The following is a 27,391-nucleotide window of genomic DNA, read 5'->3' on the forward strand; positions in this document are numbered from 1 at the left end:
GCCTAGCGTTGCCCACTCACCTGGTCGAGGTGACGGCCAACCGGTGCCCTCCTGGTACCCTCTGACTACTGGCTAGTAGTACGAACTTGGTCCCCTCTGCTTTCAGGTATCATCGATCTCTGATCCAGGCTTGGATCTCTACGAACTATTCATCACTGGTCGCCGGCCAGCAACTCCTTTTCAAGGTGGATAGTCAAGTGCATTCAAATATGTTATGCAAAACGAATGTTAACTGCCCCCCCTCATGCCCGTGAATGTGCCCAGTTACTTAATCTTGCTTACATAAGTGCGTTGAAGTCTGAAATATGGTGGACTCTGTGGAGGATGGAGTAACAAAAAAAAACACCCTTGCCTTTTTTTTCTTGAGTTCAGGTCTTATCCAGTGGGGTGGAGAGATCACAAAGGTAATGGTTTGTTCGAGGCATGTGGGCTGCAGACCACACACTATTGCATTAGATCACCATCTGGTGGTGGGCCCGGATGATTACACTTTGTTGTTGTCTTGGAAGAGTCTTTGTCTGTTGGATGACTCCTCCCTTAGACTGTAGTGTACATGGGCATCGGCTCCATCTTCAAGTAGTTTTTTTTCGCCATCTGGCTCGGATGTGTTAATCGTTCGGTTTCGTTACCGATCTCTTTTCGAATCCATAAATCAATCATAATACCATCGGCATCGTCGTTGACATTGATTCCGGTTACCAGCGTCGAAGAGAGGCTTCACTTCTCGATTCCAGCGTTCGTCACAGCAGTCGGGCCCAACTGCGCCATTGGCTCATGGAAAGAACACCCTTCAAGAAGTGCCCTCGGTGTGGACACAAATTCCCTCACACCGATCTTCATGAGGTTTGCAATCTCTGCTTATCTCCAGAGCACGAGAGTCGAGACTGCGAAGCCTGCGCTTCGTTCCGGTCCAAGAAAACAATCGGGGACTGTCTAGCTCGAAGGGTAATGGCACAGTCATCTTCGTCGACACCAGACCTCATCATAGACAAGGCTCCAATTGAAGTAGACACCGAAGAACAGCAGCACGAATACCTCGCTTCCGAAGCAGAGGATTCAGCTTCTTGAGCCGAGGATCAATCCGAAGATTACGATCATCCAGCTGGTCAACCGGTCGTGAGTACTGACGTCGACCCTGTTCACCCCACCATACCGGGACAGGCTTCGGTTACACCTCCACCTTCGGGTCCAGGTGCACACCGACCAAAACCTTCCGAGTCCCAGCCTTCTGGCTCGGCAGCGAAGAATATAAAAAAGCCTCCAGTCGACTCTGGCTCGAGTCAGGTTGTCGGTCCCGAAAAGCAGAAGGTCCTTAAGCCAAAATGAACAGCGACACCAAAGCATCCTTCGGTACCGAAAGTGATTGAACCGAAAGCAAGTTCGGCACCTAAAGAGGTTCTCAAAGCTGCCGAACCAAAAACCACCCCGGTTCCGAAACGGTTTCGGTACCGAAACATACTTCGGCTCCGAGGGTACATGAGTCTAAACTTACTCCGGGAACAAAAACTCCGGATCCAGAGAGCACGGATCCTAGGAAAAAGTCTTCGGAACCAAAACCTGCTCCAAAGACAATAGACACTGATAAAGCTAGGCATTTCGGCCCCAAGCCAGATAAATCGGCGCTGAAAAAAGATTTGCCAGTAAAGAGCTTTTTAAACCACATCCAAAGCAAAAGACTCTTCATATTAATCCAAAGACTGGACATATCATTTCAGTGCTTGAGAAGAGGAAAAGGGAATATCCTAAACCACCGCCAGTTCCTCTAAAAAAGCATGCTCAAACTTCACCAATGAGGATTCCTTCACCAGAAGTAGAAGTACCAGTAGATATTTCTCCTGTACATTCACCATCTAATACACATAGTCTTAAACCACAAGATGAGGATGATGGAGATAGCTACTCACAAGACATAGAGAGTGAACATCACATGGATGACATTAACGGCCCAGATGATATTCCTGGGCCATCAGGGGACCCATGGGATGATTAAAATGCACCTGATCTGCCACAAGATGATGTATACCCATCTAGACCATCTCCCCCAGATAACACTATTGGGTTTACACAGCTCATTCATAGAGCAGCCACTTTCCACTTTCACTTTTATTGACAACGCCCGTCTCTCTCTTCTCTGCACTCTGGTGAAACTAAGTATGCACGGTTGACTGAGTGAAATAGCTGCCTATTGTTTTCACACGACTCTAGAGATATACTCTTATTCTGAGGGAGCAAAGTTGTCATGTTTATGCGGTTGTCAGAAACTGAATCCCTTCTTGTCTGAATCAGGGAAGTTCATCCCTCCCTATTCATTCAAGAAAGTTTCTAGTGACCTCTGAGCTAGCTGGCGCAAACCTAAATTAAGTTTAACATAATCATTAGAGACCTAGATGACCTCAGTCCTACGTCTACACTGCTGTTTGTTATTCGAATGTGCAGAGCCTATTGGGGAAAATAGGAACTAATCTACAACTTATGGGTCCTCCTTTCGAACCATTACATAAGTGTGAAGTTCGAGGCATGTGGGCTGCTGAATTCATATCTGTGCATAGATCGCCGCCTAGTGTTGGGTCCGGATGATAGCAAATTGTTGTCCTGGAAGAGTCTTCGAAGTATCACGAGATAGGTGGCTCCTCCCCTGGACTACAGTGCGCATGGGCATCGCCTCCATCCCCAGATTGTTTTTTTCCGCCATTGGGTTCGGATGTGTTTCGGTTCCCTCTGTCGGAATCGAGAGTTGTTTAACTTTTCTAACTCGAGAAAAAGGTCTTTAGGCTTGGCGCCGGTATCGTTTTTCGTTCGGGTTTAACTGTTCTTCAGCTCCGAACTCTTGCTGCCCTTCCGCGTGCTGTCGGCGCGGACGGGCCTACACGACGCTCCAGACATGGAACGAACTCCGTTTAAAAGGTGCCCGGTGTGCACCTCAAAGTATTCGCACCTCGACGTGCACCCAGTGTGCAACAAGTGTCTGTCGCTGGACCATGAGGAGGCCAGCTGTATGGCCTGCTCAAAGTTCCGGTGTAAGAAGACCCTCAAGCTTCGTCGGGCCGCGAGACTCCAGGCCCAGCTGTCGGCGCCCCCGCCAGACAACATCTTCGAAGAAGACGTTGGAGACGACAATGTCTTTCAAGTTTCGGACTCTAGCCCGGCGTCGGAGGAAGAAAACTACGACGCGGGAGACGAGGAGTTTGATGAAGTCGTCGGTGAGGTAGGGGATGACGATGGGGCCATTGCCACCGGGGAGGATAGCTCAGAGGAGGAGCATCCTCAGACTGACTCAGGGGTCAACCCCCGTTATACGGCCCAGGTCGAGGGATCGCCTTCGGGCCTTACCCAAGACCTCGTTACTCGTCCCACGGCCTCGCCTCCGGGCCCGGCCACGGACATTTCTGATGTGCCACTCCCGTTGAAGAAAACGAAAGTGAAACCATCGGGGTCCACACCAACGGTTTCGAAACCGAAAGTGAAAGGCGCACTGGTGGGACAGACGGCCCCAGAGGCCTCGAAGTCCAAGAAATTCAAAATGGCCGACAGCAAGAGCCACGCCAAGATGGCCGACCCGAAGACCCCGCTGTCGAAGCCGAAGGCGAAGACGACCGACGCGGCCGCGTCGGCGCCGAAGGTGGTCGAGGTCGATGACCCGAAAAAGGCTCCAAAGAAGCGTCGAGACGACGACGAAGCTCTGGCTGCGCCGACTCCGGCCGTCAAGGCCAAGGATGGTGATGTGTCGGCTCCGAAGACCGTGCCTTCCGCAGACCCGACTCCGGACTCGGGGAAATCGCTCGAGCCAGTCCAGCCCTCCCCGGCCTTGGCAAAAAAGGTCGTGGAGTCCCTGCAACGGATTCGGAAGGACGCTGTGGCTCCCGAACCGAAGGATGTGGTGCCGAAGCCTACACCAAAGCCGGCAAAGGCGCAGACGCCTATCCGCTACACGCTGCCGCCGAAGTCGACGCCGAAGGCTTTCGCTCCGAAACATGGGGCCGGGGTGCCTTTGAAGGTGGTGTCAACGCCCAAGGTGTCCTTAGTGGTGACGAAGCCTCGGCTCCAGCCACTCACAGATGAGGAACGTCGTGAAGTTATCATCGACGCCAACACCGGGAGGCTCTCTCTCCTCAAACGGAAAATCACCACGGAGCCGGTGTTGGAGCATTATCATATTCCACTCAAAAACAAAAAGGACTCTGCGGGTACTTCTGCCCCTATAGAGCCTGCATCTCCACATAATTTGGAACTTTCACCGACGCATTCAAACGCTGGGGAAGGTGACGGAGATGAGGAGGACGAGTACAATTATCCAGCATACTCAGATCCAGAGGAGGTACATGAGCCTTGGTCTGCCGGAGGCGACCCTGAGGACCCTCAGTCGGGTCATGAACCGCAGCTTTTTGCAGCAAAGACTTCTCCAACGGAGGACTCTGCAGCCTTCAACGCTCTCATTGAGCGAGCTGCAGCTAATCATGATGTCGACCTGCATTCAGATCCTGTGGATGTCGATTTTTTGTTTGACACTTTCTCAGTGGCTGAAAAGTCAGTCAAGACATTGCCTATGCTCAAGGGAGTGCTGAAGCACGCGCCAGAGGTTTTCAGGGAGCCCACTCGGGCGCGAGTCATCAATCCTCGTATTGATAAAAAATACAAGGCAGAGCCCTCGGATCCAACGCACATCAAGGGACACTTGCCACTGGATTCTTTGGTTGTATCCAACGCTCGTAAGCGGGCGAACTCGCAGACCACGGGTGATGCTCCTCCCCCCGACAGAGTCAAAAATATTTGAAGCCTCAGGGAAACGGATTGCTGCGCAGGCAGCTAACATTTGGCGCATCTCAAACACGCAGGCCCTACTTGCACGCTACGATAGGGCGCATTACGACACCCTAGAAACACTTCTGCAGCACTTACCTGATCAGTACAAGGAGGCAGGTGAAATGTTGATTCAGGAAGGGAAGCTGATCACCAACGCTTCCATCAAATGTGCGCTGGACGTGGCTGATACCGCCTCCAGGGCCATCAACACTAGCGTGTTGCTGAGGAGACATGCATGGCTTAGAATATCAGGGTTCAAACCAGATATATAGACAACCATCTTGAACCAAACAGTTAATCCTGACCATCTGTTTGGCCCCGAGGTGGATGCAACCCTTGAAAAGATGAAGAAAGACACGGACACTGCTAAGTCTATGGGGGCCCTCCAGTCTCAGCAGTTTCGGGGTGGTTCCTTTCGCCGCTCCAATAACAGAGGCACCTCAAGGGGTCAGGCGTCACAATCCACACAGTACTACAAGAGCAACACCCAAACCTCATACACCAACAAAGGTAGAGGTGGTTACAGGGGCAACAACGTCAAAGGCAGAGGACATGGGAACAACAGCTCCAGGTCCTCCACCGCCAACAAACAGTGACGTCTTGTCACTGCCCCCCGACCACACAACACCGGTCGGGGGGAGACTCCAGCAGTTCCTGCCCGCGTGGAAAGGTTGGTCCTCAATGTTCCATCTAGAACTCCCTCCCGCCCTCTGCTAGCCAAGCTTCATTGGTTGCCTGTGCGGCAACGCACAAAGTTCAAAATCCTCTGTACTATTCATAGATGCCTGACAGGAAAGGGCCCTAAATATCTGACCAGAGCTTTTCAACCTTATGTGCCAGGCCGATCACTTCGATCAAGTAATTTGCATTTACTTCAGGTCCCCAAAATAAAAAAATCCCGTCAAGGAGGTCGTGCTCTGGCACATACAGGCCCTGTTCTCTGGAATTCCCTTCCCCTTGAACTTAAACTTATCACCAATCACCTATCCTTTCGTAAGGCTCTCAAGACCCATCTTTTCAGCACCAATTAATTTAGTTTATGATTTCTTACCTCTGTAATGATCAGACACAGGTCCAATCTCCCCCCCAACATGAGCGCGGAGATACCCCTTCGGGGATTTATTCAGGCGCTATAGAAGCACATAAATAAATAAATAAATAAATCACCACGGACAGGTGGGTCAAGTCTCTTATCCAGTACGGTTACTGTCTGGATTCAAAGTACATCTGTGCAACAAGGTCGTGTTGATCCGGACGGACAACATGACGGCCATGTACTATATTCAGAAGCAGGGGGGCACACACTCTCCGCAGCTGTCTCATCTGGCTCAGAGCATGTGGAAGTGGGCCATTCAGAGGAACATCTTCCTCATGGCAGAGCATCTCCCGGGCAAGGACAACCAGATGGCGGACCTGCTCAGCAGGCACAGCCACCAGATGCACGAGTGGGAGATACATCCATCAGTACTCCAACCGTACTTCCAAAGGTGGGGTCATCCAGAGATAGACCTGTTCGCCACAAAGGAGAACGCAAAATGCCAAAGCTTCGCCGCCAGGTTCCCACACCCGCAATCGCAGGGCAATGCGATGTGGATGAACTGGTCAGGCAGATTTGCGTACGCTTTTCCCGCAGCACCTCTGATACCGCTGGTGGCACGCAAACTCAGGCAGCACTCGATGACTCTCATCCTGGTTGCTCCAACGTGGGCTCGCCAACCATGGTACACCACGTTTCTGGAACTCTCCGTGGTACCGCATCAAAGGCTTCATCTCACTCCCAGCCTTCTGACGCAAAACCATGGCGACATTCAGCACCCAGATCCGCAACTGCTCAACCTGGCGATCTGGCTCCTGAAGTCCTAGAGTTTGGCTACCTCAATCTTCCCCCCGATTGCATGGACATCATTCGGGAGGCAAGGAAGCCCACTACTAGAGCTTGTTATGCGGCTAAATGGAAGCGGTTTGTCATTTACTGTGTAAACCATGACATTGACCCGCTAGATACTTCCATTCAGAACATCATTTGTTACCTGTTCCACCTGTACCAATGCAATTTGGCGTATTCTTCCATCCGCATTCACTTGTCTGCAATGGCAGCATACCTCCAGAATAGGCAACACCTATCACTTTTTAAGGTCCCTGCTATCAAGGCTTTTCTGGAAGGACTCAAAAGGGTCATTCCACCAGGGACACCACCAGCTCCGGAATGGAACCTCAATGTGGTTCTTACAAGGCTGATGGGTCCTCCCTTTGAGCCACTGCACTCTTGTGAGCTTCAGTTTCTGACTTGGAAGGTGGCTTTCTTAGTAGCAATTACATCGCTACGGAGGGTTAGTGAGTTGCAGGCGCTCACCATCCAAGAACCTTTCTTCCAAGTACACGCTAACAGGGTGGTGCTCCGCACTAACCCTAAATTCTTACCCAAGGTTGTATCTCAATTCCACATGAACCAGACAATTGAGTTGCCAGTGTTTTTTCAAAACCCAGAGTCGCTGGCAGAGCGGATGCTCCACACCCTTGACGTTAAAAGGGCCTTAATGTACTACATTGACAGGACAAAAGATTTTCATAAGACCAAGCAACTTTTCGTTGCATTTGCCTCACACCACAAGGGAAACGCTATCTCCAAAGCTGGGATCGCTAGGTGGATCGTGAAATGCATTCAGATCTGTTATGCTAAAGCTAAACGCACTCTCACAATTCCACCGAGAGCCCACTCCACCAGAAAGTTGGGGGCCTCTATGGCTTTCCTAGGTAACATTCCCTTAGAAGATATTTGTAGAGCAGCCACATGGTCTACCACACATACTTTCACTAAACATTACTGTGTAGACGTGCACTCCAAACAGCAGGCTGCTGTTGGTCAGGCTGTTCTCAAAACACTTTTTCAGACTGCTGCAGCTGGCACGGGCGGCCGCCAATAATGGGAGGACTGCTATGTATTCTATGCACAGATATGAATTCAGCAGCCCACATGCCTCGACCTGCAAATGCTACTTACCAGTATGCATCTGTTCTTGGCATGTAGGGCTGCTGACATTCATATCGCCCACCCTCCTCCCCGGCGCCTGTAGCAGCTGCAGTATTCATATATATATATATGTATACATATGCTCATAGCATGGGCATCACTCACATACTTCACTCCATCTCTGCCAATGGCTAAAAACAATCTGGGGATGGAGGCGATGCCCATGCGCACTGTAGTCCAGGGGAGGAGCCACCTATCTCGTGATACTTCGAAGACTCTTCCAGGACAACAATGTGCAATCATCCGGACCCAACACTAGGCGGAGATCTATGCACAGATATGAATGTCAGCAGCCCTACATGCCAAGAACAGATGCATACTGGTAAGTAGCATTTGCATTACAGTTCCTTACATGGAAAGTTGCTTTATTAGTAGCAGTTACTTCACTTAGAAGAGTAAGTGAAATCCAAGCATTAAGAATTCAAGAACCATTTATACAACTTCATCACAATAAAGTGGTTCTTAAAACAAATCCAAAGTTTCTGCCAAAGGTCATTTCAGCTTTTCACCTCAATCAATCTATTGAGTTGCCAGTATTTTTCCCCAACCACAAACAGTGGCAGAAAGAGCTCTACATACATTAGATGTAAAAAGAGCACTTCTCTACTACATTGATAGGACGAAACCTTTTCGTAAAACTAAACAACTGTTTGTTTCTTTTTCTCCTCCACATAAGGGAAATCCCATTTTAAAATCAGACATTGCAAGATGGATTGTTAAGTGCATTCAAATTTGTTATCAAAAAACAAAACGCACTCTATCCATTCCCCCTAGGGCACATTCTACCCGTAAATTAGGGGCATCTATGGCATTCCTAGATGACATCTGTAAAGCAGCTACATGGTCTACTCCGCACACATTTACAAAACACTACTGTGTAGATGCGCAAGCAAAACAACAAGCATTATTAAACTACTGCAGCAGACACGGGTGGTCGCTGCTAAGGTAGAAACTGCTGTGCAATCTATGCAATAGTGTGTGGTCTGCAGCCCATATGCCTCGAACGGAAAATACTACTTACCAGTATGCATCTGTTCTTGGCATGTAGGGCTTCAGAACCACACACGCCCACCCGCCTCCCCGGCTACCTGTGTCTGTTCCAGTATTATCTTATTTAGATACACAACACATGGTCATCTCTATATGTACTCAACTCCATAATTTGCCCAATGGCGAAAACAATCTGAAGATGGAGTCGATGCCCATGCGCACTACAGTCTAAGGGGGGAGTCATCCAACAGACAAAGACTCTTCCAAGACAACAACAAAGTGTAATCATCCGGGCCCACCACCAGATGGTGATCTAATGCAATAGTGTGTGGTTATGCAGCCCTACATGCCAAGAACAGATGCATACTGGTAAGTAGCATTTTCCTTATCTTGTTTCTGTGGCAAGTTGATGTCTTGGACTACTGTAACAGATAACTGGAAGCACTTGTAGGAGAGTGGGGTCTGCAATCCTATGGTCACCCCTGATTTTTTTGCTTTTTGATTCACTGGTTTACGACTTTCCCTGGCTGTGGGCCTGCTAATCAGACCCACAGCCTAGCTGTTCTCTCTCTAAATTGACACACATGTACCTTAGGTGCATTTACCGATTGGTACTGGGCCACCTTATCAGTCCCTGTACAGCATACCTTAGGTATCCAGGGCATAGGTGTGCCCAGTGCCTACCAACACTGCAGCATGTATTATGCCACCCCTGGCTGGCCACCCAAATCTGACACAACTGGCTGCACGACAGCTGGGGCAAGGTGGTGTAAACACCCTTTTGCTTTAGATATAGTATTCCTATATCTAACCCTAAAATGGACACATATATTCCTATCAGTCACTCCTATGGCAGGCCTTATCAATCCTGAAGGCAGAGTGCTTGGAATTATGTGAGATGGTGCTCTGGCATGAGCTGAGCCCGTTTGCAGCTTGCGGAACCAAGTCCTAATAGCTGTTCCATGATAACACGTACCATATACTCTTAAGTGCATTATAATCCTCGCGGTTACTTGCCAACTTTGGTATCGCTTTATCAAAACATGTCGAGTAAGGTGTCATACGAATTGGAATACTAACCCCTCGCCAATTCTGGCGGCGGGGTTAGCATTCCACCCTTCCAGAGGGACACGACATGTATGTAACTGTGAACCCCGGTTAAAGGTAACTCGAGCCTCAGCATCACAAAATGGATGCTGCCACCACAGACACAAGTCTGACCTCCTGCTGCTGGGAGTCCTTCCAGCGAGGAGAGCTCGGACAAAGGGTTGCCTGTCAGGGGCGGTGCTAGCACCATCCCAGACAGGGTTTTGTGTATCCCAGGTAGGCAGGGCTGAGAGGAAGGTGACTGCAAGTGGCACCCCGGTGCTCACTGTGCATATGCCGGCTCAAACCAGTTCCAGGGGCACACCAGCCCCTGAGCTGGGGAAAGTCCGGACAAGGGAGAGGGGTGTAACCACCCCCCTCCTGGTCCCACCCATGGGCAGGACCTAGTCACGTGTCAGCCCCTTTTCTTAGGATAAAGGTAGGAGCAGGCCCCCTTCCCAAATTAGATAATTCTGAATCTTGAACTACTTTCCACGAAAGGAACTCTTGACAATTTCTGAAGACTCTCCCTTGTGGCTAAGGAGTAGCCACCCTGCACCCGCAGGCACCACCTAAGCATTGCGGTTTGCTGCACGTCCATCCTCCGGATCAAGAATGACCAGCTCGACTAGACCCGGATTCCCTGGCATCTCTGACCTCTACCTGCATCATCAGCCCAGCTGAGATTCGTGGGTGTGACGAGACCTGAGGGACCGACCATCTTCAAAACCAGCACGACGCTTAACCAGCACGACCGCCGAGGGATCCTCGAGTGAGTGCACTGGGGTTTGAGAAGCCCCAACCCTGAGCAGCTCCAGCACCGAAGTCCAGCCCCCCAGCATCCACGAGATCTGCGTGGGGCCCTTCTGCTCTTTGCTGCTCACCGCGTTGTCCAGTCACTTGCCTGTTGGCTAGTGGCCCTCCTGACGACGCACCACGACAATTTCACCGCTGGTCTGGTTGCTCCAGACTGGCCCTTGCTCCCTTCCAAAAGAGGAGCACCCCGGACCCTCCTGGTCCACTCCAGATGCCATCTTGACTCCACCGCGTGGGCTTGCCTTTGCCAAGGCTTGTTGCTCCAATCCTGGTTCCAGCATCGCCATCAGCAGAGACCCTCGTGGGACAGCTCGCACCTCCAGCCTGGTCGCCGACAACGCCTCCTGGCCCGTGTGACTGCAGAGTCCAGCGTCGCCCACTCACCTGATCGAGGTGACTTCATCCGGTGCCATCCTGGTGCCCACACAATCACTGGCTAGTGATTAAGAACTGAGTCCCCTCTGCTTTCAGGTCGTCTCCATCACTGATCCAGGCTTGGATCACACCGAACTTCTTCACTGGTCGCCTGCCAGCATCTTCTTCTTTCAGGCTTCATAGACTACAACGAGGATTCCCGACGTCTTTTGAACCCTATGCAGCTGCAGCCCCAGGGCTAGGTAACCCGAGCATTTCAGTGCTCCAACACAGTTTCACTATCCAAGTGTCCAGATCCTTTTTCGTTTTAAGTCTACCTAGTCGGATTCGTCCGAAAACAGTAACTTTAGAAATACTAGCCTCCATAGGCTTTGTCCCGCATCCCGCGTGAGAGAGCACACTCTGCACCCGATCTCCCTAGGCCTCCTGCTCCTAACCTTAGGGTTCAGTAGTGTAGTCCTAGCGATCCTGAAGCCTCTGGATCTTGTTTCTCACCTGCTAGTATTTCGCATTCCACTTTTAGAGTATATGGGTTTTCGTGCCCCTCGGGCATTTGTGTAAATTGTGCAACTTAAAGTATTTTCGTAAGAGTTTTGTATTGTGCTTAGCTCCCTGACTCATAAAGAGTTCAGGGTAGACTTGTTATAAATAAATATCCTTTATTTATGTGGTAAATAAAATTTACCGGACTATTTTTCTATACATTAAATGACAATAAAGGATAGCTCAATAAAATGAGAGGCAGAGTCCGTGGTATCTGAGTCATACGGGCTTTAAGGAAATGCCTCGAGGCATGGGACATCGGGTTCCATCACCACTAAGGTTCAGGAAGGGACATTCAACATTTTATTAACGTCACACATTATATATAGTAAAACAGTATAATTGCATTGAATACAGTAGGCGTGACAAGTGAAAAGAAGGAGATAAGAACATATGGGCGTAAAAGAAGGCGTGTAATAGGCGTACACGGAGGTGTGTGCTAGAAAACGTTACAAGAAGTGTCATAAGTGGGTGGATGCATAGGAGGATTCTGCCCCCTCTTGGACAGCAAGTGACCTAAGTAAACCACTTGCTGGGCACAGAATTGGAGCTTCGAAGGGGACACTTTATGCCCCTTTTCGGCTAGAAAATACAAGACTGTCAGTGATGCGCGTTCGCAGTCACGTTCGGTCCGTGCTGTAATTAACAAGTCATCAACATATTGCAGTAGGGCAGTGTCAGTAGGCATGTGAATACTGTCTAGTTGTCGTTTCAGGGCTTGACTGTAAATACTAGGACTTTCTGTGAACCCTTGAGGTGCACGTGCAAATTTGAAGCTTCGGCCATTTAAACAGAATCCGAAAAGGTACTGGCTTTCCGGATGAATGGGGACACTAAAGAAGGCGTTCTTAAGATCGATTACAGTGAAGAACGCTGCTTCGGAATCAATGGAAGTCAATAGGGAAGAAATGTCTGGCACTACTGGGTACTGGGGTATGATGCATTTATTTAATTCTCGAAGGCCGATCACCAGTCTGTAGACTGGAGGTGCATTTGGGTCAGTTCGTTTAAGAATCGGAATGATTGGAGAATTACATACATTGGAGTCAGTTTCTACAACCACTCCTTGAGCAATGAGCTCGTCAATGATTTTCAATAAGGCTGCTACAGCCTCAGGTGGCAACTTGTATTGTCGGATTCGGGGCAGAACAACACCTTGTTTGAGAGTGACACGATATGGTGTAATGTGCATGCAACCTACATCAGTTGGACCTTGTGCCCATAAATGCTGTGGTACATTCTGTAATCGTGGATCAAAATCTCTTAACACATAATGACCTTTAAAATCACGTAAAAATAATCTCACTCCTTCAGGAGAACAACAAATCACTGCTCCTAGTGCTTTCAACGTTTTAATACCAAGCAAGTTTTCAGGACATGATTTCGTAAGTAACAAGTCTGTAGTACGGGATAATGGACCAACTTCTAGGGAAACTGGCTTTGACACTTCGTTAACAATAGGCTTTCCTGAAAATCCCAGGGAAACATTCTGTGAGCCTGAGAGGGGTGCCCCTGGAACCTCGTCATGACTGATGGTAGTTCTGCTCGCCCCTGTGTCAATCAAAATTTTTCTGTCTTTCCCTAATACCTGACTATGTACATAGGAACCCTCTTGATCTACAGGAACCTCAAAAAGAGGCAAGCCAACCTCCCTCTCTAGGCTGTTTCATGAGTACTGCTGATATTCGGGATAATCTGACTGTTCATACTGGTACATTTGCTGTGTGACATGTTGAGTTGCAGCTATGGGCTGGGGTTGGGGTACAGCTACTGTCTGTTGTGTGTTCTGTGGAGATCGTGTGTTCTGTGGAATATTTTGCGGAACCTGATCTTGTCTAGGAGGACGCGGTCTTTCTTTCGTCCTACCTGTAGCAATATTATATTTCAGAACGGTACATTCATTGATGTAGTGACCTGGCCGTTTACAATAGTTGCAATTCCCTTTAATGGGAGCTGCAGAAGGACCTGGCGGTGCTGTACCCTTTTTCTGACAGTCAGCTGGAACAGACTGGGCAACTAATGCTTTCATTTTCGTGTCTTTCATACGCCTCTGTTCATGTTCCTCTCTAATTCGGTTCTGGTGATACTGTAACATTTGTAACATTTGGGAAGGAGTATTAGCTTGCCATGCACTTTCGACTTTCAGAACTCTATTTTTAACTTGTGGTAAGGAATTCTCTACTAATTTGGTCACAAAAAGATGTGGATATGATTCACTACTTGTTTTCAGGCCACTATTAATAATGAAACATTTCTCAAATCTGGAATAAAAATCACTAGTGTCTTCATCTGGTTTCTGTTTGCAGGCTGAGATTGCATCCCAGTCTTCTTTTTTTAACTGCCAATAACCTAGGCAAGACCTGTACTAATAATCCTGGTAATGCTTTAGCTTTGTCCCCGAGACCAGTACCTGGGACTCGCCCATTTTCTTCTGTTTCTAATTCAGTCCAAATAATCTTTGTATCTCCCACCTCCCATTCCTTTTCTTTAAGTTTTTCGTAAATGCCTGCCGGCAACAATACCTTTAACATTGTAAGAATATCGGGATACGTATAATCCCCCATGAGTAACATGTCTTTTAATTCACGGTGGAATCCTGCTGGATCTTTATAATGACAGGGCACTAATTTCTTCATTTCCAATAATTCCATTTTGGTCAGGGGTGTATATACGAATACGCGTTGAAGCTCACCCCCTGTGGTCTGGACGGGATGAACTTCTCGCAAGGGATTCTGTCTGCCTATGTAAAATGGTTGTCTTACTGGGGGTGGGACAGGAACGAAATGTGGAGTCAGGAAAGTTCTGTATTTGTGGCGTTGTTCTAGAATGATATTAATTAAATCGGTACCTAGGCCTCTCCATCTTTTTAGGAGTAATTCTTCCAGTATACTATATAGGGGACCTGGATCAGAATGCTGACTTTCATATAGTGTAATGAGATGCTGGATCATGTACATACCAGCTAAGCGCTGTTCGTCTGGGGAAAGATTAAAAAATGTTTGCGCTACTGAATCATCTTTATATATGTTATTATTTCCAGCCCATTGTACTGCTGACCGTGCTAGTTCCTGATCATGCATGGTACTAAGTTCACTGTAACCTATTCTTTCTTTCAGTATTTTATCAGTGGCTTGGAATAAATGTTCAAGGGAACATTGTTCTGGTATGGGAGAAAGAAAACGTTTCCTGTTTTCTAGGCGAATGGGTCTGTCAAAAGGTCTTGCTCTACCTACGTACGCTATTCTATCTGGATCTTCTTCTGTATCATCTATATCTTCATCCTCTGTGGTTTCATTCTCCTCTTTCTCGGTTTCCCTAGCTGCTTTTTCGTGTATTACTACAATTTCTTTACGGATCTTTCTGTACATCGATTCTATACAACCTTGTCTATTATGTTTACCATCAGCTATATTGTTACTCCAATTTATCAGGATGTCCATCTCCTCTTTGCTTGTACCTGGCCGATCTCGTTCCCTTATCAAACAATTTATCAAAAACTGTAAGATCATTCTTTGTGTCTCAACCTTATTGTGTACCATGGCCTCGTGAATGCATTCTGGTTTCTCCCCTGTTCTAATGAAATTGTATATGTTATCCAAATGTTGTCTCATATGTGGTAGGATGGACAAATAGTTTGTGACTCGTCGTAAACGTATCGAGTATAGTATCATCTCGTCTTCGCCTGGTACTGGATCGTATCTGCAATCAGTAAGGAACTGTTTAAGGGCTGCGAATGTCGCAGCTTTGGGTGTACGTTGTAATGCTGCTTCTCTAAGCGTCATTCGTTTTACTTGAGGCGGGGTGACAGGGAGACCTCCTACGGCGCCTCCTGAAGCGGAAGCATAACCATCAACTAGCTGTGCTGTTACTACTGGTGTCATAGCTTGAAAAGTAGGTGTAGGTAATGTAGGCAGACTCTGGGTTGTAAGTGTAGAAAAAGGATTGGTAGGACCGATAGCAGGAGGGACAGTAACAGTAGTAATGACAGGATGGGAAGTGACAATGGGTGGGGGAGTCGAGTCTTAAGGGAGTGGGGGTAACGTATCTTGAACAGGCTGAATAGGCTGATGCATATTATTACCAGGTGGCACGCGTACATGGGTATATTCTGGAGCAACATCATCTAAATAGGAAGAAAGGAAAATGTCAGCTGCGGTCTGTTTGTGACGGAGTTTAGTCGGGACCAATGGTGGTGGCAAGTTACGGGGTACTTCCGGGGTCGCCTTGGGCAGGCCCTCGGCGAGAACAGGATACAGACCTTGTTAGACCTGTCTGACTTTTTGGCGAAGTCCCTCCTAATTTTTATTTATTTTGTCCCCTTTTTGCCCCTCATACCCTTATTAATTTTTGTGTCTACTGACTTTTTATAGGTGTTGGCCAGGGGGATAGGTGTTCCCTCTCCCCCTCATAATCTTTTACCTTAGGCCCAGAGGCCTGTTCTGACAGGAAAGTTGGCACCACCTAAAATGGTGGCCACCAACTGTCCCAACTGTCACCAACAGAACCTGGCCATAGCCCAACATAGGGCATTCCAGAACCTTCTGGTCCATTCTGGACCATGGAAGGGCAGCCTATATAAGGCGGAATGCGGGGCAGCCATTTTGTCTACCTGTGAGAGTCAGCTGGAGGACAGGCTATCCTGGCAGGTGGGAGGAGACTAGTGTAAGGGTTGAACTTCTAGACTGGGAAGCAGCCTAATAATTCCACTTCTCTATTCCTCCTGTGGGTTCCTTGTCCTGTCCCCGCTGGGAAAGTTAAGGGAGACCCTGGGCGCCTGACTGACCCCTAACTTCAAAATAGTAGGGTGTAGGTAGGGTAAGGAGACTGCAGCGCAGTGGAGCGCAGTCCTCTGCCCAGCATTGGAAACTGAACTGAGAGGGTTCCTATTAACTGTCTAGGGAAGAGGGCTGGGGTCCTAGTGAGGAGAAAGCACCCTGAAGCTTCATTCTGTGGAACCCCTTCGACCCCCCCTTTTCCTGTTAGAAACAAGAAGATAACTGTTGTCCTGGGTGGCACTGGGCACCTCTTACCTGGGTCAGAACTGGCAAGGAGCCGACCCTGTGTTGATGGACCAGTGGTTGGAGCCTGGTGGAAGATTCCCTTGAGCCTGGGCAACCTTGTGAGGCCAGCGCCGAAAACGGGACCCCGGGGGCACCTGTCGCGCTTTGTGTGGATCCGGAGATAAGTGTGAGCGCAGTGCTCCTTCCCGGCGCCAGCGCGCTAATTCCCCCGTGAAATTGTAGAACTGTGGTGAGAGAAGGGGCCGAGGATTGAGCAGGCCCGGAGCGGAGTCGCTTTTCCCCCGCGCATGCGCAGTGGAGGCCGGGGCAGTGGAAATCGACGACGTCACTTTCGGGTGAGGAGCGCTGTGAGGAGGCGGCTTCGGCGAGTGTTCGTGTGTGAGCTGCGCGCCGAGGGACAGATCCGGGTGTGAGGAGCAGCCTGGCAAGCGGCTGATGCGCTGTGTGCAGCGCTCCGGTTCTGTTCTCTCCGGAGGCGGAGAGATCGAGGCTGTGTGAGAAGCAGTCCCAAGGTCCAGGGGGTGGGCGGAAGATCCGTCTGCCGGCCCCCCTTTTCAAGTAAGCAGGGAGGAGTGTGGGGTAGCGTGGGAGAGCTGGTCAGGCCTCCTACGCGTTCAGCTTCTGCCTTCCACTGACCCTAATTGAGACCAAGAGGAGGAGAGCCTAGAAACGAAAGCCTTATCAGTTAAAATACTGGCTGACTCAAGAAGCCTGATCACCAGTGGGGGTTCCAGGAGCATAAAGTCGATATAGAACCCCTTGGCTCTTGGTAACTTATGACAGTTTGCCCCCCCCTTCTTCTACTGGAGTTGAGTTCTGGGGTAATCCTTGCTATGTAAAGTTGGTATATTTGAACCCTCAGAGTTTATGTAATAAGAAGAAGGAGGGAATACTGGTGCTGGGGGAGACGCATATAGTACATTGCATAGTACCCATACACAGTATTTCTGGAGTCTAAGCAAGTGCACTGTTGAGGCTTAACTTACATTAATAGACCTGAGAGTGTTAATATTGACTAAATGACAAATGTACTGTAATGTTAGATCTATCTAGAGTCTTGCTTATCCGGTTAGAAGTGTTTACTATTACTAAGTCAACCTGAAATGTATTAAGTGATAATCTGCTAATAATTTAAAAAGCGTAATTGTTGACCCTGAAAGTGATTTAAACTGCTTTGAATTATTTATATGTGAGTTACTGAAATTTGACCACAGAGAGAATATTATTTTTACATAAAGCAGCACGTATTTTCATATAATTTTGGTGTAGTGTTTTTCTTTTTGAGTGCTATTGCGTGAAGTTACTTTTGGGTGGTCTGCAACCTTTACACTGTGCCTCTAAATGTTAGTCTTGCCCTAGGCCAGGCTACCTAATTCCAACAGACCTGTAATAAGGGCATTTCTTTGTCTGTCTTGTTGTTCTATTCTGACTCGTTCTCCTTCTTCTAGTAACTCTCTTTCTCTGGCTTTTTCAGATTCTTCTCTACTTCTCTCTGCTCTCCTAATTTCTTTCTCTGTTCTTCTATGCGCTTCTTTACGCCATAATTCTATGGCATCTTTCTGGGATTGTCTGGCTTTCTTTTTCCATAATGCTTCTTCTACTCTCATGATGCAATCCGCATCCCATGTCCCTGAGACGGGCCATCTATATTTCTCTTCCAAATCTTTTGTGTAATCCACCCACAAATCTAGGTACAGTATGTCATCTAAGCCGTGTTTATGGTACATAAAATGTCCGGGAGTGTCCCTAGGCGGGACGGGAACTGCTTCTTCGAGTATCCCTTTCCTAGTTCCTATCTGACGTAATTTCGAGAACAGTGGCATCTTGGCGCTTACTTGAACTTAGCACAATAAACACAGTAATGAATAGCAAACAATCATTCATACCACGACATTAAACACATTGAAAACATTTCAGACTGTTTTACCTGGTACATAGAAGACACAAATTCTGAAAATTTCGAGAAACAATACTAGAACACTGAATCACTAGATGCACTGCTAAAACAGTACAGACAATACCGGTCCCAATAAGAGACACGTCATACCGCATCCACCTAAGTGGACAAGTCTGGACCAGGTCTGTGTACCCAGACCTGTCTTGACCGGGCACAATTTAATGAACCCGTCTAGATGCGTTCCCAACAACGGTACTCACCGGGAAGCAGAAACTGAAGGCCTCGGAAACTGGACTGGACTGGACAGCTACGACGTCTACCACGCATGCGCTTCGGAACAGGTGGGCCTCTGGATACCTCGGACCTTGCTCTCTCGACTTGGGGCTCTGGTCGGGATCCTCCGCATTCCTCACCGCCTCGTCTGGATGCCGGACCGCAGTCTCCGTCTCCTCCGTGGGCCTGAGGGAGATAGCAGGAAAACCCTCAGGTGTGCACTGGATCCGTCACGGCTGTAGAAGGGGTCAAGGCCTGCGTTACATCGCCGGCGAGTGGGGAAGGGGGGGGGGGTCCCTATTCGGGCGCCAGATTATGTGGTAAATAAAATTTACCGGACTATTTTTCTATACGTTAAATGACAATAAAGGATAGCTCAATAAAATGAGAGGCAGAGTCCGTGGTATCTGAGTCATACGGGCTTTAATGAAATGCCTCGAGGCATGGGACATCGGGTTCCATCACCACTAAGGTTCAGGAAGGGACATTCAACATTTTATTAACATCACACATTATATATAGTAAAACAGTATAATTGCATTGAATACAGTAGGCGTGACAAGTGAAAAGAAGGAGATAAGAACATATGGGCGTAAAAGAAGGCGTGTAATAGGCGTACACGGAGGTGTGTGCTAGAAAACGTCACAAGAAGTGTCATAAGTGGGTGGATGCATAGGAGGATTCTGCAGGGTCAGCAGAAACCTTTATTCTATATGTGCGCGCAACTGGCATGACGTGGAAAGGACGTGTAACTGGGGAGAGCTGGGGGACTTGGCTTTAGCTCTAGTAGAAGAGTCTGGTGTCTGGGATGTCAGAACGACCTATACCTATAACCTATCTGATATCTCATGTTTGGAGGATGTGTTGTCTGAAGTAAAAGGTCTCTCGGGCAGGGGCCATACATCACTGAATGCTAGGGAGTGCATACGTGTCTTGGTACAATGCGCGGGGGCCATAGGCCTACCATGGTAACGGGTGCTGTAAATCGCTTGCAAGGAGACAGGAAGGCCGGGCCCTTTACTCTGTAGCCGGGAATATGTTTACCTATTTCACTAGACTGGAATGTGTTTTCGAGGAGGCTGAGGAGATAACTGTAGGCAAAATACTGTCTTGGCAGGCAGGCAGGCCAGCCTAGGCCGAGCACCGCTTCGCTGGGCAGGAAGTAAGGCAGAGGTCAGGGATGCATACCTTGAACGGCAGCTTTCAGAGACAGAAGAGACTTCGGAGCCTCAATTCAGGGCCTAGCTCGGCAGAGCCAGGAAAACATGGCTTCACGTTAAAAGTGCACCATGTAAAGACGTTGGCAACATAGGTTTAGAAACTAAATTAATGTTGCTTTCTCAGAGAACTTGGTAGATAACATGTTAACGTTGGACGCAAATGCATTTGCGTCTTCATTTTCGGCCATGGAGGGAAAATGCATGGAGGTCATGCACATACATGGGACGTTGGGGTACACGATAGGGGACATACCTGGTCATATAAAATTCGATTTTCCTCATCATAACAACTTGTGTGGTGTCCTTTCACTTGGTGTTCAAGGGGTATATGTGATGGTAAAACAGCTGGCTTAACACGCCCTCTAGAGTTTAGCCCTAAAGACTGCTTTTGTCCACGGTACTAGGATAGCTGGTCTATAAGGTTGACTTACAACCAATCATCAATAAGGGTCGTTTGGTATGCTACACAGTGATCACTAGAATAGTGAGCACTATAGATCAGGCCAACTTCTCACTGCTCTTACCTGGACGAAGGCGAATACATCAAGTGTATTAATTCATGAAAGGCGCAACGCTGGTTCCAGGGAAGTAACTTAATTCTGACCTGTAGAGAAAACATTGCACTCTAGAAAATCAGAGAGTAGCCCTTTCAAGCCAAAAGAGACAGGGTATCTAAACCAATAAACAACAAACTTCTCTTTTTTGTTAACAACTATTCCTCATTTAGTCAATCAGAATGCACTGAGTATCCTAGTGGGTTACGATATAAGGAGAAGAGGATGGCTACAATATTGCCAAGTGAACTCTGGATCGCACACGACCAGGGATTGGAAAAAAACGTAATGCGTAAATTTAAAACCACCACGTGAAGCCCCGATTACCCAATAAAGAAGAGTATGGGCATTTGAGAAGGGGGAAGTTATAGAAACAAGTGGATCTGAAATAAAGATACACCAAACAGAAATTGCCTACCGTCTGATGATAATATTACTCTGGAGGTACTTACATCTCTAACTTTGGAGCGTCTCCCAGGATAACAGAACAGTGAACTAAGTGGAGAATAAGTAAACAACCGTCTTTGAAATCAAAATATTTATTGTGAATTTGTCCTGAAGAAGACAGGGATTTGATTCTAAGAACGGCTGAAACGCCATGTTGACATAATCCATACAAAGAAAAATGTGTTTTACTATGATATATTGTAATTGACAGAATCCAAATAAAGAAAGAGCATTTTTTACCTTGATATAGTAATTGATTGACCCTATTGGCATATACTCAGAACGGACGATTCATAAAGGGTGTATACAAATTGAGGATTTTTTTAAGGAGTATTAATTACTGAAATTGCTAAACAGGTGATTTCTTTATATTGACTATGAGCTTGAATGTTTTTTTATATTTGAAATTATATTGTTTTTATTGTAATGTGTATATATATACTGGTCTATACAATGTGTGTAGAATGATGTGCTTGAATCATTGTAATAAATATATACATTTTCTCTATAATAAAGGGGACCGTCATTTATTTGATGGTGTAGTCCATGGGAATTAAACTCTGAGCATTCTGATTGACTAAATGAGGAGTAATTGTTAACTGTGAGCACAAAATGGAAGTTTGCTTATTGGAAAAAACCTTGCAACCTTAACCTTCGACACAACTGCTGCCACTACCTGTATGTTTTGTCATTGAGTCAGTTAAAGCAAGACTGTTCACGTGGTACAATCTCATTTTCCATTATGAGTGTTTTAAATAGTTTTCACCATTAGAGCCCAGATTTGGGATTATTCATAAGCTGCTTTTAAAACTAGGACGTTTACATAGAATATTCTGTGCTGTAAAGGGCCCTCTGATTTCAGTGGCAATTTATTTAATCTTGGAGATATACTTCTGCCTGTGTTTTTTTAAATTGTTATAAAGTATTGCATTTTATTAAAGCTGCTCTCTTTAAAATTCAAATTAGTGGAGAGCATTGCTTGGTTACAAGTATAGAACTCTTCATATTTTTAATATTTTCTGATGCAGCTCATTTCAAGGCCGTTTTCCTACAGGGACCCAGTCTGCTTCTCAGTTTGTGATTTTGGGACACAAACCGCAGTCGGTCAGCCTCCACGGTGAGAATCCGGTATATCTAAAACTGCGGTGGCTTTTACATATGGTTATTTATAACTAAAAGAGTCATGCCTGGGTCACCTGTGTCTTCACCGGTTTTGGACGTCCCTGTTGAAGGTCCAGCTGTTCCATTAAGCTGTGTGATTTGTTGCACCCTATGTATGTCCCAGTGGCAGGGGTGTGATGTATACACCTCTGTCTTTCTCTGACTGAAAAAGGCAGCACCAGGTTATGGGTTGAGTCTGGAATGGTGATGGCTTCCTAAAGATGAAGGGGAGAGTGTTTCTGTCACTCGTCGACTTAGACATGTTGCTTTCGCTTCCTGTCTCGGTTCATCTCATCTTTTTCTTGTCTGGTATGAGCAGCAAAAGACAGTGGGTGTCCAGGATTGGCCACAGCATGAAGGAGGTAATAAAACAATAAGGTGTTTTGAAACTTAGTGTAATAGTTCAGACTGTATGGAAGGGAAAGGCCAATGCTTTATTTGAAGAGAGAGAGTACCAGCACTTCTCAGAAACAAGCAGGGACTCTGTACCAGAGTACCTCCACTTCTATTTTTCCATTTGAAGCACTGGGAAGGGCCACAAGCATCTTCATATTAAAAGTCTGTGTTTTCTAATGCCGTGTATAACGTTTCCTAGGCTTACAATAGAAGCCTATTCCTAGATGAAACACCAGTGTTGAATGCTATTTTGTGATGATGTAGGCAGATGTACATCAGCAAGTCTGAGTTTCGCCCACATATTCTGCAGCCCAATCGCCGGTGAGTCCCCCTTTGCCTCAGTGCATGTGGTTGTCTCTTGCAAACAGACTGGGTGTTCTGTGTCCTCTCTTCGCAGGCAGTGTGTGTTGGCGTCTCTAGCTGGATCAGCTTGCCTGGTGCCTGTTCTTGATGGAGGTGCCTGTTGGTGCCTCCTAAGCTAGTTGCAGGGTGAGGCATGCAACTATCTTGCTTTGCAAGGAAAATGTTGTTTTCACCTTTACGTTATGGTGTGTCAATGCCTTTAAAGTAGGGTGTGAGTGCGTGGCTTGACAAGTGTTTATGGCATCTCTGATGCACTTTTGTGCTGTCCAACTGCAGATTTCGCAGCTGCCTCCTCAGTGGACACCACCCAGGAAGAGGAAGGTGATCGGGGGGATGATGGCTCTGTGCTGACCTCCAGGAAGGATGAGAAGTCCCATCCCTTCGTGAACCCTCGTTGGCGAACAAGAGTCTTTGCTGCTGAGTGCGTCTGCCGCATCGTGGCACTGTGCGAGAGCGCCGGTCATACACATTTTGACATTGCAAAAGCTCAGGAGATGAAGCAGAAGGAACCATTGAGTAGGTGACCACAGAGAAAATTCACCCCTGGGGTTAATGATGAGATGTAGAGAGAGGGAGGAGTTTAGTGGTGAGGTGAAATATTCTGGCCGACAGCTGATCCTTGATACCTGTCTTAAAGTACTGATTACTCCAAATACATTCTCATTTTGTTCTACCATGAACAGGGGGCAGTTCACCTAAACACTGACCAACTGCACCTTCTGTTCCTCTTAATGAAACACAAGTACCCCACTGCAACACTCTGTCTTTCTAGGGGTGGATTGCACACAGCTCAGTCAGTGTACATGATTCCTAGCCTGCTGTTTCAGTGAGGTACTCCAGTACTTTTTTCACTGCATCTCCTTCCTGACCTGCCACAAATGTTGCTACCTCAGAAGTTGAAGAAGCAGCTTTATTAGTGACCCTAACTTGCAGCGCACACCAATGCTCCGTAACATGGGACCACTTTCTCAATACCATCTGCAGCTGCCTTTTATTCTTAAACAAATAGAATCCACTCCTCGTGTTTGTGGGATTGGTCTCCGTAGTGGGGAGCACCCTCTTTGTTTTTAGGTCCCCTCACACACCAACAGGCCCCTTGGTGTCATGCTTCATCATCGGGGTCATCGTACCCCTCTACGGGGTACGGCGTGCTGCAACCTACCTGAAAAAGAGTTAGAGAAACGTGAGTAAGGTGGGGATTTGTGTACCCCGTCCTGAAGGTGTTTTTACACCGAAACATGATGAAGCATGACACCAAGGGGCCTGTTGGTGTGTGAGGGGACCTAAAAACAAAGAGGGTGCTCCCCACTGCGGAGACCAATCCCACAAACACGAGGAGTGGATTCTATATGTTTATTTACATATGTCCAGGGAGAACAAATCCATTTCGATTTAATTTCTCTCTCTCCCCTTTTGTTATTGACCCTTTTATTCTTAAACTGGCCCTGTACTTCTTGGTCAACACACCTTGATCTTGAGCTTCGGCACCCACTGTTACTTCCAAATTTAATTTGGTTTTGTTTGAGCTTTTAATAATTAATTATATAGTGGTTCTTACTGCGGTTAGTACAAATTACTATTTTTTTGTGCCCCCTAAGGAGATTCAAACGGTGTGTTCACGATCACAAAGATGGCAGAAATGCTTACCTACCCTAAGAAGGGCTAGCATGGAGGAGGTTAATAGATAATACTAGCCACTGTTCTTGCCATAAAATTAAGTACCTTCTTCTTAAGTACCTTCTTCTTTTGGTCTACTTATGAATCTATTAAAAAGCCTATTTGAAGTGTCTTTTTTTCTGTGTATGGTGCCTGTTCTCAGTACTGTCTATTATTTCTCTAGCATCTCTTGCCTGCCCATAATGATGCCTATATATACACTACTGCATGTTCGCTCGATAATGACAGTACCTCCTGCCCTGGTGCATGTTGTTGTCCTTGTTCTGCTTCCTTTCCTTTGACTTCATGTTTTTGTCTTTCTTAGATGACTTCCTGGTCCTGCACCTCCTGGATCTGATACGCATGGCTTTTATGGCTGCCACAGACCATAGTGACCAGCTGCGCCTTTCGGGCCTGCAGACCCTGCTCGTGGTCATACGAAGGTTTGCAAGTGTCCCTGAGCCAGAGTTTCCAGGCCACGTCATTCTGGAGCAATATCAAGCCAATGTGAGCATCCTCTCCTGTCAAAGAGTGACTTCTAAGGTGCTGCCAGGTACAGGTGGGGATGGCAGTGGGAGCCCAGGTTCTCCACTCCCCTCACCCTATCACAACACTATTGACATATAACGCGACCTGAACAGTCGCAAATAAGAAACCAATACTGTAAGTAGTATCTCTTATTGACCATTATGTACTGACCTTGAGACACTGACACCAAGAGATGGGCCGCTCACCAACTATAGAAATGTTTACACCGTACGTTGGAGTAGTGCCTCCTACAAATGCTAAGGGTGAAATACAGTGAAGTTGTACTTGTGGTCATAATTCAGTTGTAGGTAACTATTCATTCGTGGCATATGAACTGTAGATCATATGCTTTAGCATAGATCGTCATCTATTGTTGGGTCCGGATGTTTGCACTCTGTCTTTGTTCGAAGAAGTCTTTGCAGTCACGAGGTAGGTGACTCCTCCTTTAGGTGATAGTGCGCATGGGCATCGACTACATCCCCAGATTATTTTTTTCCGTCATCGGGTTCGGATGTGTATTGCTGCGCTCTGGTTCGGTATCGTTCTCGAACCCCTTTGACGCGCAATCCTCTACCCTCAACGGTACTGTCTTTTAATCGTTGTTTCCCATTCGACCCATATCGTTTAAACAGAGAACTTTGATCGGGCATTTTGGGGCAGGCCGTCGGGCCTACCTGTGCCGACCACGCCAGCAGTCGATGGAACAGACTCCATTTAAGCTATGTCACGGTTGTCATGCTAAATTTCCACTCACCGACTTGCACGAGGTTTGCAACCTCTGCTTACCTCCGGAACATGATGAAAAGGACTGTGAAGCGCGTCGATCGTTCCGGTCGAAGAAGACCATTCGTGATCGTCTGGGTCGACGCCGTGAGATGCGATGCTGGAGCGGCTCCATACCAGACATCTTCGGCGAAGATTCAGACTTCCATCGTCCAGCTGCAGAAGCAGAGGATCAAGAACTGGTCTCCGTGTAGGAAGCCAACTCTGACATGGCAGAAGAACTGAACATCACTCCGGGTCAACGTACTGTGAGATCCCCATGTGCCCACTCAATCAAAATCGAAGGCTCCAGTATTACCTTTGCCCTCGGGCTGAGGTCGGCACTGAGAAAAAGTTTCAGATGCCCCGCCGTCCAGCCCGGCTATGAAACACAAGCCTTCGGGCTCGAGCCCGCCCCATTCCAGTGCCGAACTAAAACCCTCGGCAACGAAACATAAGAAGAAGCACTTGCCAGTCTCCACACTGCCAGCACCGAAGACACCTTCGACACCGAAGGCCTCGGAGCCGAAATCCTCCAAATCTAAAGATTCGGAGCCAAAATCTTCAAAACTTAAAGCTTCGGAGACAAAATCATCAACATCTGAAGGCTCTGATCCAAGATCCTCTGCAACGAAAAGTTCGGAGCCAAAACCTCCCATTCCAAAAGCTTCAGAGCCCAAACCGGAAAAACCAAGCACTCTGATTCCAAACATTTGACGCCCAAAGACTCTCAGCCCAAATCTTCGTTGCCGAAATCAACTCCTAAAGAAAAAGATACTCTTTTTTTTCCCAGGGGAAAGCGCTAACGCAGCCCTCCACTACCAGAAATTATGCAGTAGAGTATCCCGCATTTGGGGACATCGCAGGGGTCAGCACATCCGAAGTGCAATGGATGAGCCTCACCTTTGGATCCAAAACAAAAGAGACTAAGTATTGACCATAAAACTGGAGACCTCCTGGCCAGTCTTCCTAAAAACCCCAAGCTGGATCTCTAAGAGGATTGCCCTATACCACTGAAGAAAAAGGACTTGAGTACTAACCCTTCTCCCCCTTACATACCTCTCTCTCCTTCGAACCCAAATTTAGTCATTACACCATCAAATTCAACACCACCTCCACTATCACCTAACCCACAGGATGAAGATGATGGGAATGAGGAGCAGGATATGCCACGAGATCTTATAATAGGGAACCAGATCAAGACTGTGATCCTGACCTTTATCCCTCCAGACCCTCTCCACCCAACTACAACATTGGCTATGTTCAGCTTATCAACAGGGCTGCTCAATATCACGGGGTGGAGCTTCACACAGACCCGCTAGAAGAGGATTTCCTTGTTGAGACACCAGCCCGCTCACAAAGGTCTACTAATACCATGCCACTGCTCAAGGGCATGTTCAAACACACGGATAAAGTATTCAAAGACCCCGTTCGATCCAGAATACTCGCACCTAGAGTAGATAAAAAATACA

The 27,391-nt window shown here is 47.4% G+C and overlaps 1 protein-coding gene and 1 pseudogene across 4 annotated transcripts in view; one reads left to right on the forward strand and one right to left on the reverse strand.

Annotated features, from left to right (window-relative positions):
* Positions 1-27,391, forward strand: part of HEATR5A (HEAT repeat containing 5A) — a 502,340-nt gene that overhangs the window by 207,621 nt on the left and 267,328 nt on the right. For all 4 annotated transcript variants that reach the window (XM_086936964.1, XM_086936962.1, XM_086936966.1 and 1 more), the window contains 2 exons: positions 23,250-23,489; positions 24,955-25,136. In XM_086936964.1, the coding sequence (XP_086793090.1) occupies positions 23,250-23,489; positions 24,955-25,136 (422 nt within the window). The remainder of the gene's footprint in view (positions 1-23,249; positions 23,490-24,954; positions 25,137-27,391) is intronic.
* On the reverse strand, positions 26,710-26,886 carry LOC147689563 (U1 spliceosomal RNA; annotated as a pseudogene).

The sequence above is a fragment of the Lissotriton vulgaris genome, chromosome 9 (genome assembly GCF_964263255.1).
Source record: "Lissotriton vulgaris chromosome 9, aLisVul1.2, whole genome shotgun sequence".
NCBI lineage: Eukaryota > Metazoa > Chordata > Amphibia > Caudata > Salamandridae > Lissotriton > Lissotriton vulgaris.